The following is a 15,214-nucleotide window of genomic DNA, read 5'->3' on the forward strand; positions in this document are numbered from 1 at the left end:
ACTCACCACAGCAGCCATTTCAAACACTCTGGGTTCTCTGATTTTTATTAACTTTTTCCTATAGAAAATTTCACTCACATAAAAAATAAGATACAACAGCAAAATGAAGTCTTACACACCCATTAGCCAGCTTCGACAATTATCAACTCCTAGCCAATCTTCTTTCCTCTAAGTTCTGTCCAATTCCTACTTCGTTGGGTAATTTTTTTAAATTAATTTATTTATTGTTTAATTTACATCCAAGGTAGTTAGTATATAGTGCAACAATGATTTCAGCAGCAGACTCCTTAAAGCCCGTTACCCATTTAGCCCATCCCCCCTCCCATAACCTCTCCAGCAACCCTCTGTTTGTTCTCTATATTTAAAAGTCCCTTGGGCACCTGGGTGGCTCAGTCGGTTACGCATCTGACTTTGGCTCAGGTCACGATCTCATGGTTCTTGAGTTCGAGCCCCGAGTCGGGCTCTGTGCTGACGGCTCAGAGCCTGGAGCCTGCTTTGGATTCTGTGTCTCCCTCTCTCTCTGCCTCTCCCCTGCTCACGCTCTGTCTCTCTCTCTCACAAATAAACATTAAAAAAAAATTTTTTTTAAGTCTCTTATGTTTTGTCCCACTCCCTATCTTCATTATTATTTTTGCTTCCCTTCCCTATGTTCATCTGTTTAGTATCTTAAATTCCTCATTTGAGTGAAGTCATATGATATTTGTCTTTCTCTAATTTCACTTAGCACAATACCCTTCAGTTCCATCCACATAGTTGCAAATGGTAAGATTTCATTCTTTTTGATTGCCAAGTAATACCCCATTATATATACATACCACATCTTTATCCATTCATCCATCGATGGACATTTGGGCTCTTTCCATACTTTGGTTATTGTCAACAGCGCTGCTATAAACATTGGGGTGCATGTGCCCCTTCGAAACAGCACACCTGTATCCCTTGGGTAAATACCTAGCAGTGCAATTGCTAGGTTGTAGGGTAGTTCTATTTTTAGTTTTTTGAGGAACCTCCATACTGTTTTCCAGAGTGGCTGCACCAGCTTGCATTGCCACCAACAATGCAAAAGAGATGCTCTCTCTCCGCATCCTCGCCAACATCTGTTGTTGCCTGAGTTGTTAATGTTAGCCATTCTGACAGGTGTGAGGCGGTATCTCATTGTGGTCTTGATTTGTATTTTCCTGATGATGAGTGACGTTCAGCATCTTTTCATGTATGTTAGCCATCTGGATGTCTTCTTTGGAAGAGAATCTACTCACGTCTTTTGCCCATTTCTTCACTGGATTATTCATTTTTTGGGTGTTGAGTTTGATAAGTTCTTTACAGATTTTGGATACTAACCCTTTATCTGACATGTCATTTGCAAATATCTTCTCCCATTCTGTCGGTTGCCTTTTAGTTTTGCTGCCATTGGGTAATTTTGAAGCCAGTCCTAGATACCTGTCTCTTCATCAAAATATTCTGGTGCCCATGCTCATCAATGCTCATCCTACTTTCAGCAGATGACCCCATCTCTTCCTCACAGACTAACTGAAGCCACCAGACAGCTACCACTCACCCACCACACCCCCAGCAGGCTCACATTTCCACTACCAACAACACAGGCTCCACCTGAACCCACAGTCACGAGTTAATCCATTTATCCACCCTGGGTCTGGGTCCTCATTAGGGTTTTAGCTTACGGGTTTTTTTCTCTCCCTCCCATACCTTCATCCACTCAACTAAAGCATTTTGCTCCGTTCTAAGCATGTTTACCTGAATCTCTCCGTCTCAACTTCTCTCCTCTTTAAGCCAAATTTAACAAAGTAGCCAAACTTGTCTATTTCTTCATCTCCTACTCATTGACAATATTGAATTTTTCACATGAGTTTTACTTCTTTACATATTCGGGATGGGGTGGTGCGGGGAGGACTTCATTTTCTAATTTGGCCTGATAAGTATTAGCAATTTTTATTTCATGTATGCTTTTATGACACTGAATGACAACTATCTGGTTTATCTTCTGTTATCAAAACAGAACTCCCAAGCCACGCTGCTCCACAGGTACCCCATGAGCACCTGTGTTTGAGGAACTGCACCCGACAAGTAGCTCTGTCTGGATCTAAAATAGACCACCACATTCAAGGCTCTGAGAAGCCACACAGTAAGGATTCCAGAAGCCAATGCTTTGCATCCTGTGTGTGGACTACTTTTGCGTATGGGCCTCTAGTGTTTCATAAAATACAACTGAGTAATTAACACGAAGTTATTTCAATAATGCTCAAATCCCTTTTTTTGGAAAAAGGCAATCTAAACAGACAAGTAAAATCCACTTCAGGAATTCTAGAACTACAAGTACTCTCTCCATCACAAAGGTAAGCAACACCAGGACTCAGCTACCTCCATTGGGACCAGGGTCCGGGGGGCCAAGACTGACACCTCCCCACGTGTTTCCACTCCATCCTCGCTCCCGTTTAACCTTCATCTTCCTCTTCCGGTCCCACTCTTCCCTCTGCTGGACCATCTCCGCCTCTATCTTCTCCTGGTCTTCCTTGCTTCTTTGGGCAATGGTCTGTACAGCTCCGTCTCTCATGAGAGGGACATTGAGACCAGGCCATAGGAAGCCATGACGCCCTGGAGGTTTGAAAACATACATTAATAAGAATTTTTAAAAATCATTCGTTTCTTACGTGCTAAAATGGTAGGCAAGGGGTGTACAGATAATGATGCTGCCGGAGGGAGCTTAAACTAACAATCACTTGGCAGGCCACTTGGCACTGTCTATTAAAATTTTAAGTGTACCTACTGTAATAACTAGTAATCCCACTTAATGCTACCTACAGAAACATTCCCACACAGTTACGAGGCGTAAGTGTGCTTGGACAAGGAGGTCCACTGAAGTGTTACTTGTAAAGGCAAAGAGTGGAAGCGATCTAAATGTACAGCAATAGTGGACTGGTTAAATGACTACGGCATCTTCAACCCGTGAAATATTTTACACTAAATTCAAAGAATGAGATTGCTATAGAGATACTGATGTGGAACAATTTCTAAGACCTAATATTAGTGAAAAAAGTAAATTATAGGACAGAATGTACCATATGATAGAATTTACTTTTTTAAAAAGAAAATATGTGGGGCGCCTGGGTGGCGCAGTCGGTTAAGCGTCCGACTTCAGCCAGGTCACGATCTCGTGGTCTGTGAGTTCGAGCCCCGCGTCGGGCTCTGGGCTGATGGCTCAGAGCCTGGAGCCTGTTTCCGATTCTGTGTCTCCCTCTCTCTCTGCCCCTCCCCCGTTCATGCTCTGTCTCTCTCTGTCCCAAAATAAATAAACGTTGAAAAAAAAAATTAAAAAAAAAAAAAAAAAAAGAAAATATGTATTTCTTTTAGGATATTTATGTATATAAAAACATTAAAAACGGTCAGAAGAAGGGGCGCCTGGGTGGCTCAGTCAGTTAAGCGTCCAACTTCAGCTCAGGTCACAATCTCATGGTTCATGGGTTTGAGCTCGCTGTTGGGCTCTGTGCTGACAGCTCAGAGCCTGGAGCCTGCTTCATATTCTGTGTCTCCCTCTCTCTCTCCCCCTCCCCTGGTCGTACTCTGTCTCTCAAAACTAAACAAATGTTAAAAAAAAAAAATTGTTTTTTAATAAAAAATAAAAAAGGTCAGAAGGAAACACATCAAAATGAGATCAGTGCCTTCCTTGGGGGGCAGCAACTGGGATTGGTGGGGAGATAGAAAGGGCATCAAGGGGACTTTAGATTTCTCTACAATCTTTGAATTTTTTTACTGAGAAAGTATACATATATGATTGCTGTACTTTTTAAAAAGTTAAAAAATAAGATATAAGGTGAGTCATCAGAGAAAAAGATTCAAGTAGACACGTAAGTGCAGTGAAAGGTGTTTTCTTTATGCCTGAAGGTTATTATTACCAAAGATAATTGGTCAATAACCATAGCACAAAATGTTGATCCAAGTACACTATACAATTTTTACTCTTTAAAAAACACAAGTATAAACAGTTATGTTTCCAGGGGTTGGCAGACTAAGGCTCAGGGGCCAAATCCTGCCCACCACTTGTTTTTATAAAGTTTTCCTGGAACACAGCTCTCCTGGTTAGATCATATATTGTCTAGGACTGTTTCCGTGCCCCCTTAGCAGAGTTGAAGAGTTGTAACAGAGTCCATGTGGCTCACAAAGCTAAAAACATTGACCATCTGGCCCTTTGCAGAGGTTTGCCAACTTTCACCGAATCATAAGATCCTTGAGGGCACTGTCACAGAAGATGTGACGCAAGGGCACTTAGGCTTGTGGAATGAATAACCGAATGAATTCCTTTCTATGGGATTTTCTTCCCCCAGAATCATGGGGCATTAAGTGAGCCATTTGGTTTAATTCTAAAACTGCAACCCTAATGCCCTTCATGAGAAATGTATGAGGCTTCTAGGCTATAAAAATCTCTACAAAACTGGGAGGGAAACTTTAAAAAGCACATTAGACTTTTTATAAATAAGCTTACCTTCACCAATGATCTGACCCCTGTTCAAATCCTTTCTTCTCTTCTTCTTAGTTCTTTTGCCTCTTCCTTTTCTTGCTCCTGCACCAGTCTCTGCTAAAGCGCCTTTCCATAGCTCATCTGCTGTCACTGTAATGAAACAGGTTTTTTGGTTTTTTAATTACCAAGCAATGATCTGTGGTCCCCTGCTGAATAAAAAAGGCCCAAAGAGTCCAGCTCACTTGTATCACTGTGGTGATGAAAATAAAATTATATCATTCTTTATACATATCAAACACATGGTTACATTTGGACAACCCAAGAGATGACTATACTATTCTCAAAGCGCATGGCCTCCCTCCACAAAAGACAGCCAACATTTAAATCCCATTTGCCGGTAGTTCATTTCCCAGACATCTCATCAACTATGTTACAGGTCTCTTCCCTGCCCTCCTGCCACCACTATAACCACTGAGATAATACCTATCCTTAAATAAAGGTTTCTTAGCCCAAACAAGAATCAACATTGCAATCTGAACTCATAAATCTTAATACTGTGAATTGTTTGCTCTATTCTTCTGTGAATGCCTTAAATACCTCTGTGCATCCTTCAAAATAAAATGCCCACATTCACCTTCAACTCTAATTAAAATCTAAACAATACATAGGAAGGAATGAGGAGGTAGGAGTCTGATAGTTAATATTTGCGTAGAGTGTGTGTATTCTCAAACCATGCTTGCCTTTCACTTGATGTATAGACCCCTACACTGCTGATTTATTTCCATTTGTGAATTTCTAGGATTCCCAAATCTTTTTCTACCATACATTTCAATCAGTACTTACCCTCTGTACTTGTGGAATATTCAGATTCATTACTTTCGACACTACTGAATTCTATTGATGTAGCCAATTTAAGTCCTATCTTCCCAAGGACTTCCAGCCTTTCACAGTATCACCAATTGATTTTACAGTCATAGATTCTGTCCCATTACAATTTATTTAATAAAGAATCACAGCCACACAAATGTTGTAGTACTCAAAACTCTAAGATACATCTATCTACATGCCGGAAATACTAAACATATTCTGGAAAACAAATGAGTATCTTCATTCTCTTACCCTTAGGGTTTAAAAGTTCTACCTGCTTGCTTACTGAAAGGTCTTCCCTTGATCTTCTGAGTAGATAGCATGGAAAGGGAAAAATGTTTTGGATTTATATTTTTAAAGGCTTTAATCTGTTCGGTATCCCATTTATCTAAACACATACATATTAGAGTTGATCTTCATAACTGAAGCTCAGAAGTAACTGAGATTCCATATCACATGCTGCTTTGCACCTCCCTAATCAGAGCAAAGGCTTTAAGTTGAGCTCAAACTTTGACGCTGATTCACTTAAAAGAACACAAGTTTGAAATAAAATCACCAAACCCAAACTAAATTCTCACTAAACATTTGATTTTGTTTCCTAACCGCTTAAAAATGGTGCTACCTATAGATGCCATCAAAAACTTGAAAGTTCACAATGAAAGCACTTTTAATGGGGCATATTAAGAGGTTAATTAGTTTTTCTTCACTTAGAATAAGCAAATCACTCATTAATATTAAAAAGGATCTGGGGCACCTGGGTGGCTCAATTGGTTAAGCATCTGAATTCAGCTCAGGTCATGATCTCACGGTTCGTGGGTTTGAGCCCCGCATCAGGCTCTGTGCTGACAGCTCAGAGCCTGCAGCCTGCTTCGGATTCTGTGTCCCTAGGTGCGGGCCAGTGGCGCAATGGATAACACGTCTGACTACGGATTCTGTGTCCCTCTCTCTCTAGCTCTCCCCCACTTGTACTCTGTCTCTCTCTCTCTCTCTCAAAGATAAGTAAACATTAAAAAAAAATTTTTTTAATAAAAGGGTATACTCTTTATTTCTAAAAAAAAAATACTAAAAAGGATCTGATTTTAAAAAGAAATTGATATTGAGACAAAGATGTAAAAGACTAAAAAGTTTAGTTCATTTTCTTTATTACATATTCTAAGAGGAAAATAAAATTTCGAACTACATCGGGAAAAGACAGTGAGTCATATGTCAACTCTTGAATGCCATTATGCTATTAAAAATGGTTTTAGTTTTTTTTCAGATTATAACAGAAATAGTTACTTTTTAAAATTTAGAGAATATAGGGGTGTCTGGGTGGCTCAGTCAGTTAAGTATCCGACTTCGGCTCAGGCCGTTTCCTCACAGTCTGGGAGTTTGAGCCCCACATTGGGCTGTGTGCTGACAGCTCCCTCTCTCCCTGCTCCTCCCCCACTCACACTCTGTCTCTTTCTCTCAAAAATAAATAAACATTTAAAAAAATAAAGTGAAGTAAAAAATGAAATTTGGAAAATATAAACACTATGACAAGCATACAAAAATTCATCATAATCCCACTGTTAAATCAGAACATACATTTTTTCTTCCTTCATGCGTATACACATAAGTGTACATACATATTTCATTTGTTTTAGACAAAACTGAAATTATGCTACATGTACAATTTTGCATCCTGGTTTTTTTTTACATATTACATTGTGAGCCTTATCTCATATTCTTACTATTATTCACAAACATAATTTTTTCAATGGCTCTAAGTTAGATTAAGTTATTTGACAGAGATTTTACTATTTTAACATCAGAACATACTGGTCTGATTCTAATTAACCTGAGATGTTATTTAGAATAGATTTACTATTATTTCAGCTCTTTCTGTCATTTTTGGAAGGGCTTAGGTAGATTAACATATATATCTGTTAACTACCATAGTTAGGTAAAATATATTTCATGTTTTATACACACACACACACATACATATATGCAAAATCCACTATTACATCCAATTTGATACATGGAGCTATTTCAGACTTAATCATGCTAAGTAAACTACTTGCTAATTTGGATCAAAGGTATTTAAATGGTAGATTCCCCCCCACACACACACACCCCCATAGCAGAGGGATAGATTTACAAGTACAATGCTAAATACTCTTAGGAAATCTTAATGAGTTTTGATAAATTATAGTTTTTGGTTTTTGTGGGGGTTTTTTTGGAGGAAATTTACAAAATCAAAGACTATTTCTTACTGAAACAGCAAAAGCTAGCTAGCTCAATGCTAGTTTCAACTGAGTTCATCCTCTTATAGTTAATCTTAGTGTGACTTGGGAGCAATAAACTCATAAGGGTTCAGAGTCCTGTAACTGGGGAAGAACGTAGGCTAATGGAGAGTCAGGCAGATACGAGACAACAGTGCACGGACAGGGGTGTCAAAGGGCAAGGGGCACCTCTAAAACAAGAAGAGTTAGAGAAAAGGACTTCTAGGGCAGGGGGAAAACAACGGACAGTCCCTGGGTTATGATGGCTTGACTTACAATTTTTTGACTTTACAATGGTGCAAAATGACATATATTCAGTAGCAACCGTCCTTCGAATTCTGATTTTTGATCTTTTCCTCTTTTCTCTTTGCACCAAAATCCACAGATACAACTGAGCCTGTGTTAGTTGCAATCCCCCTACAGCCTGGTCCTCGTTTCTGCATTGCTACACAAATGACCTACCTACTATGAGACTTCCAAAGTGAAGCGATCTTTGATAAAGTGACAATTAAATACTCTATAGTCACGACACTGCACTGAAGAAGTCTATGTATTGACATGGAAAAACATCTAATACACTGCTGCATGAAAAAAGTAGCCGACCAGTATTTTAAGGTAGTAGAATTATAGGTAATTTTCTTCTTTTTGATTTTCTGTATTTACCAAATAATCTAAAATGAATTGGCTTTATAATCCTAATTTCTTTTTTTTAAACAGAAGCTCTTCTTTTTTTTTTTTAAGTAATCTCTACACCCAACATGAGGCATGAACTCACGACCCCAAGATTAATAGTTGTATGCTCTACCGAGTAAGCCAGCCAAGCATTCCAATTCTAATTTCTTTTAATTTGTCTAATGCTGAGTTCTGAAATCAATCTCCATTTATTACGAATCAAGATAATTTCAGTTCAGACTCGACTATTTCAAACACTACTGCAAGTCAGAGCAGTGTTAGCAAAACAATGTCTACTTAAAATTAACTTTTCCTGATTTGTACTCTCTCCTCAACTGAAGTGCAACTAAAAACAGACTTTGATTATATTCTTGGTGTGAATCTACATCAGCAGGGATCTGGGCCATGATTCAATACTCCTTAGGTCTCAGGTACCCAACCAAGGGGATAAAAGTAAACGAGTGCTCCCCAAAGAACAGTACAAATACAGCTGGTAATATGCGACATAATCCCAGGAGGTACTCTAAGGAATATTTTTATTTTAATAGCACATCATATACTAGTCTCTAAAGTGTTCATTCACTAAAGGAAGAAGAAAAAGAAGAAAAATTGAGATACGAAAGCACCTTTTATTTTTCTGTTTCACGAAATGGGAAGTTTGTAGCCAGTCTACGTACATTTAGTGAAGAAACTATAGGATCTATACTGCTGGCCCATCAAGTTACTGGGAGAAGAAATACAGCATTGTGTCTGTAGCGCACGGGTCAAGCTGGCAAAATGACGGCTGCCTCTGGTTCCTGGAGATGACAAAGGGCCTGTAGGTAGACGGAATAAAACTTTGAGTTAGATGTTCCACGCCTGTGGGAAAATATTGCCAGCACCAAAGAATTAATCATTACTAATGAAAGTAAGTCACTAAAATCCTGAACTTTTAAGAATCATATTTTGAGGACAGTCTTTCTTTAAAACATAAATCAAAACTTTATTCTGCTAACTTAAATGTCCATCCTAGTTACAGAAGTTACAGTCTGTCCACACAACGGATGTAGCCATCTAAAGAAAGATGGAGATCTGTCCTTACCAGGGTTGCTACTTGCCCTTAGGAGCCCACAATCAAGAGTCTAGTCTTGGCAAATGGCGACCTCTGCTGTATGAGCAGGGCCATGTACCCGTGTGGAAAGTCCTATAAATGACCTGTTCAGAAGAGCAAGGTGCAGAAGAGTAGTAGAACATCCTGCCCTTCATGTTGAAAAAACCAGGAGGGGATATGAATATACTTTATAGACTAATTTCAGAAGCATATAAAGGAAACTGGTAACAGCGGTTGCCTCTGAGGAAGAAAACTGATGCGTTTGGGGTTAGAACGAGAGATTTGCTTTTTTGTGTTTCTTGGAATTTTTCTAACTACATGCATGTATCACATCAAGTTTTTATGAAAAACCATGTCTTAGAGGCAGCCATTTGACCAATCCCATGGATGGTGGTGTCCAGTGAGGGCAATGGCAGGGGTGACAGGAATTAGTGGACTCAAGAAAATGGGAATACTGATTACAAAAACCGTGTACACACTCCAGCTTTGCATTTCAGTAGAGAATTTAGTCACTGTGAGAAAAGTGAAAAGGAGGATTAAAACAGCCCTCAAGAGAATAAAGTTTATTTCAGGGCAACAGGCTTGAACAGAAAGCCGAAGAGTGAAAGCAGCTATTTTCGAGTCTCTGAGAAATTAGGCCAGTCTCTGGCCTTCCTCACGAAGGCTTTTGCAGGCCCCATATCAGCTCAGGTTGGGGACACTACCTGGCTCACAATAGAGGGCAGAGTCAGTAGTTTACGAATGAATGAGTCACCCAACTAGTCAGTGAACAAATAAAGGGAAGAGTTCAGGTCACCACCCTCTTCTGAACCCCTCAAGCAAGGTATGACAGCATCTTGACAAGTGGGGTTAATAATATGAAAGGGAAGAAGACTAAAAGTAAAGCTCCAAAAGGCCAAGAAAACAATGAGATTTCAATTCCGCCCTAACCATAGGGAAAGGCAGGGTTCCACGGACCATAAGCACAACATGGACCAGGCAAGGGTCGGCTTCCTTCCCTTCTGGAGAGTGACTGAAGAGAGGGCCCTGCGCTATGGCAGTGTAGAAGCAAAGGCCTCTGCAAAGACCCTGCATTACGAGGATGCATCACAGTCCCCAGACAGCTCAGGACCCAGTCCTGCCATTTACTGGCTGTGCAATCTTGAGCAAGTCACTTAGCCTCTCACAGACTCACTCCATTGTCCGCAAGATGGAAAGGACAACCCCCTCATAAAAACTGGTGACGATTAACCAATATAACGTGTTACAAGCCTAGCACATACGAATTAGTCAAAAACTGTAGCTATTATTTTTTAAAGCCTTGAACTATAACAACTGTAATCATAAAAAATTTGAAAAATACTCTAGACCTTATGTACTTCCATTATAAAGAATGCCCCCCCCAAAAAAGTGTGTGCTCTGTTCATTTACAGTTACACGAAGCACTCTAGCATTAGATCCTGTAAGAAACAGTAGTTGGATAAATGAGTCTCACCATTGCTGAGAACAGTCTTCAATGCCAAAATGGAAGCTGTTGGAAAGGTGTTTAGGTAAAGCTGCCTGGACCATATGTGACCTGTAAATTAAAAAAAAAAAAAAAAAAATCTTTTAAGATACTTTCTGCATTAAAAGGAACACTTTAACACCCAAAGAATATTAACATCTATAGAATAAAAGAACCAAGAGAAGGAAGTGAATAATTTCCAGGTTCCATGACCATGTGAAGTAGACAGCATCACCTTCTCCTTCATGCTCACATCTAACCAGTTACCAAGCCCTATTAATTCTCTGCAAAAATCTATCAGCTACGCCTTCCCCTATGGTCTCACTGCCCCCTCTTTATTCAGGTGCCATCCCTCAGCCACAAAGTAACAACAGTCCCTTAGTAGGTCCGGCTGCTACCCCTCTCATTCCCCATCTGCCATCAGGCAGCCCTTCCTAAAATAACAAGTCTGGTCACCTCCCAGCTCTGATTTATCATTCTTTGGCTCCCTACTGCCTGCACCAATTCAAAACTCCTCAACATAGCCTACGTGACTGCAACGAGGACCCAACCTCCCATATCAGCCTCACTTGCCACCACTCTCCCCTCCACCCTCTCTGACTGTAGTCATTCTTTTTTTTTTTTTTTTTTTTTTTTAAAGACAGAGGTTGAGCGTGTGAGATAGGGAGAGGGGCAGAGGGGGAGGGAGGGAGAGAGAGAGAGAGAGAGAGAGAGAGAGAGAGAGAGAAAATCTTAAGCTGGCTCCACACTCAGCACAGAGCCGGAAGCAGGGCTCAGTCCCATGACCCCAGGATCACGACCTGAGCTGAAATCAAGAGTTGGACACTTGGTCACCCAGGCACCTCCAACTTGTAGTCATTCTTGAACACACTGTGCTCCTCAATCCCTTTGTGCCTCTGACACGTTCTCCTGAAATATCACTCTTGGTGAAGGCTCCTGGTTCCCAAAGTGGCCCCCGAGCACTCTGGGGGAGAGAGTCCCCCTCTCTCAAGACTCTGAAACTCCCGCAATCTCAGGCTGTAACCGTATTATGTGCCACTTCACATAGCAGAGTGCTTCCAAACAGGTTCTGACAGCATTTACTCGTAAGTGATTTTTGAAAAGGGTACCAAGACAAATCAGTGGGGAAAGAACAATCTTTTTAAGAAATGTTGCTAGGACAGGGGCGCCTGGGTGGCTCAGTCGGTTAAGTATCCGACTTCGGCTCAGGTCATGATCTCACGGTCCGTGAGTTCGAGCCCCGCGTCAGACTCTGTGCTGACAGCTCAGAGCCCGGAGCCTGTTTCAGATTCTGTGTCTCCCTCTCTCTCAGCCCCTCCCCTGCTCACACTCTGTCTCTCTCTGTGTCTCAATAATAAATAAACATTAAAAAAAAAGAAAAAAGAAATGGTGTTAGGACAAACGAATATCCTCTTGCAAAACAATGAAGTTAGAGTGCTACTTCATACCATATATAAAAATCAGCTCAAAATGGGTCAAAGACCTAAAGGTAAGAGGAAAAACTATAAAACTCTTAGAAAAAACCATAAGGGTACATCATCATGACCTTCAAATTGGCAATGGTTTCTTAGATATACTAAAAGCATAAGCAACAAAGAGTAAATAGATAAATCAGACTTCACTAAAATTTAAAACTGTGTTTTAAGGGAAACTATATTCAGAGAGAAAAGACAACACACAAATGGAGAAAATTTTTGCAAATTATCTATCTGACAAGGAACTTATATCTAGAGTATACAAAGAACTCTTACAATTCACTAATAAAAAGACAACCCAATTTAGAAATGGGTAAATAGGGGCGCCTGGGTGGCTCAGTCAGTTAAGCATCCGACTTCAGCTCAGGTCACAATCTCGCGGTCCGTGTGTTCGAGCCCCGCATCGGGCTCTGGGCTGATGGCTCAGAGCCTGGAGCCTACTTCCCATTCTGTGTCTCCCTCTCTCTCTGTCCCTCCCCCATTCATGCTCTGTCTCTCTCTGTCTCAAAAATAAATAAACGTTAAAAAAAAAAAAAAAGAAATGGGTAAATACTTGAATAGACATCTCTCCAAAGAACATTCATAAATGGCCAAATAAACACACACAAAAAAGATGTTTATAAGCCACCAGGGAAATGCAAATCAAAACCACAAACTGATAGCACTTCACACCCACTAGAATAACTATAATCAAAAGGACAAATAATAACAAACATTGACAAGAATGTAGGGAAGGAAGAACTCTCCCGCACTGCTGGCGGGAGTGTGAAATTGTGCAGCTACTTTAGAAAACAGTCTAGCCATTCCTCAAAGTTAAACACAGAGTTACCGTTTGATCATTTGATCGAGCAATTCCACTCCCAGGTCTATACACAACAGAAACAAAAATACTGCATGCAAATATTTATAGCAACATCAGGCATAACAGCCAAAAGGTGGAAAAACCCAAATGTTCATCAACTGATAAATGGATAAACAAAATGTAGTAGATACATGCCACAGAAATTCATCCATAAAATGGAATGCAATAGTGCTACATGCTACAACATGAATGAATCTTGAAAACCTTATGCTAAGTGAAACAAGCCAATCACAAAAGACCACATAGTATATGATTCCGTCTATATGAAATATGCAGAACACACAAACTATAGAGGTAGAAAGATCAGTGGTTGCCTAGAGCTGGGGGCAATGAGCAAGTCGGGGGGATGAGAGCAAAAGGGTATGTTTTTGGGAAAATGAAAATGTTCTAAAAATTTATTATGGTGATGGTTGTATAGATTTGCAGATATACTAAAAACCACTGAATCATACCCCTTCAGAGGATGAACTGTATGGTGTATAAATTACATCTCAATAAAGCTGCTACCAAAAGAAAAGTTTATAATGCACCAGAAGAAGAAAAAACAAAACAAAACCAAACACAACCAGGCTCTGGAGCCAGATGGTGTGGGCGCAAAAACCTGACCTCCTCCCAGTGTAACTTTGAACACGTTTCTCAACCTATGTGTCTTAATTCTTGGTCCGCAAAATAAGAATAGAAAAAGCATCTATCTCACAAAGGCACTGTATAGATGAAGTGAGGAAAAGCATAAATAGTTTTAAGATAGTTCCTGGAACACAGTAAGAACTCATGAGGGAAAGCTACAAACGCTATAGGTGTTATTTGAATGGAGCCTTGAAAAGAGGAGGAGGTGGTCACAACATGAACAAAAGTAAAGAATGTTCAGGTCAGATTTCCTGCCAAATCATTTCAGGTTAAGTTTCCCAACAAAATGAGTTACCAAAAAGAAACAAACAAAACCTTTTCGGTTTTCAGAGGTCTTTAGAATTTGGAATTACGAATGTTGGGTTGTGGGTTTACAATAAAATAGAAGGATGAAAAAAAGCCCTAGTCATGAAGCACAGTGGTAGACCTTATGCTAAAGGATACAGCAGACTGACCCTCCTCAGGCTGCAAACCAACAAGGGGCGGGGGGAGACAACAGTAACAGCAAAACTAAGGACATTCAAAACATTCTTCTTTTCAATAATGACACTGATCAGCCCGGGATCTAAAATGACTGACACTAATCCTATCCGACCCAAGCTGCAGGACTGCCTCCATCAGCTTCGAACCCCACCCACATCGACCTCACCAAAGGAACCTGTGGGTCACGCCCGCCGGGAAGGCGATGCTTGCTCCCCAGTTTCCCGCGCCTGTTAGCCAAGCACGCAGGAGGAGTCCAGTGAAGTGGAACGAGCCTTGGACAGCGTCCAGTCCACCCTCACTTTACAGACAAAAGCCCTGCGACCCAGAGAGGGCGCGGAAGCGTGCAAGGTCACACAGCAGCTCCGGGCAGGATCGGAGCCCGGCATGATGGGTTCAGAGGCCGCTTCTTTCTCCCCGTGCATCTGCAGGCCGCAGGCGAGCCCCCGCTCCCGTCCCCGCTCAGAGCCCCTCTCCCGGCGTCCCGGCTCTCACCCGCCGGCAAACCACACAGCGCAGGGAGGCAGCCTGCAGCGCGTACCACCGCCGCCATGGTGGAGCCCTGAGAGAGCCTCTGTGCAGGCCGCTTTCTCCACCGCCTGCCGCGACTGCTTCTCGCCAAACGGCTGGCCACGGCCTGCGGCTGAATTCCCGAGGCCAAAATGCCGCACCGCAGCGCACGCCGAGGTGGGAGATTGTCTGCCCAGGCAACAGGATAGAATGAGTACGGCGCCGCCGCGGACAGCCCCGCTGAGGGTCCTCGCATTAAGACCCGGGGGCGGGGCTTGGGCTGGCTGCCGGTGGGGGCGCAACCGAGAAGGCGGCGGGTCGCTCCGGCGCAATGAGTTGGTGCTGGGGGCCGTTCGCAGCAAGAAGTGCTAGGTACACATGAGCGCGAAAAGGGTCTACGTGAAGGTCCAAGGCTGATGTCTCCAGGA

The 15,214-nt window shown here is 41.5% G+C and overlaps 1 protein-coding gene across 2 annotated transcripts in view; it reads right to left on the bottom strand.

The window, feature by feature from the left end:
- Window positions 1-14,970, bottom strand: part of MRPS5 (mitochondrial ribosomal protein S5) — a 29,220-nt gene extending 14,250 nt beyond the window's left edge. The window contains exons 1-5 of one of the 2 annotated variants that reach the window (XM_030311162.1): window positions 14,772-14,970; window positions 10,824-10,904; window positions 8,937-9,074; window positions 4,496-4,621; window positions 2,377-2,610 (exon numbers count right to left, since the gene is read on the bottom strand). In XM_030311162.1, the coding sequence (XP_030167022.1) occupies window positions 2,377-2,610; window positions 4,496-4,621; window positions 8,937-9,074; window positions 10,824-10,904; window positions 14,772-14,829 (637 nt within the window). In that variant the 5' untranslated portion in view covers window positions 14,830-14,970. Of the gene's footprint in view, window positions 1-2,376; window positions 2,611-4,495; window positions 4,622-8,936; window positions 9,075-10,823; window positions 10,905-14,771 lie in introns of those variants that run through there. The other variant, XM_030311163.1, reaches the window with a different exon arrangement.
- Window positions 14,971-15,214: the final 244 nt, after the last annotated feature.

Source organism: Lynx canadensis, chromosome A3 (assembly GCF_007474595.2).
Source record: "Lynx canadensis isolate LIC74 chromosome A3, mLynCan4.pri.v2, whole genome shotgun sequence".
NCBI classification, from domain to species: domain Eukaryota; kingdom Metazoa; phylum Chordata; class Mammalia; order Carnivora; family Felidae; genus Lynx; species Lynx canadensis.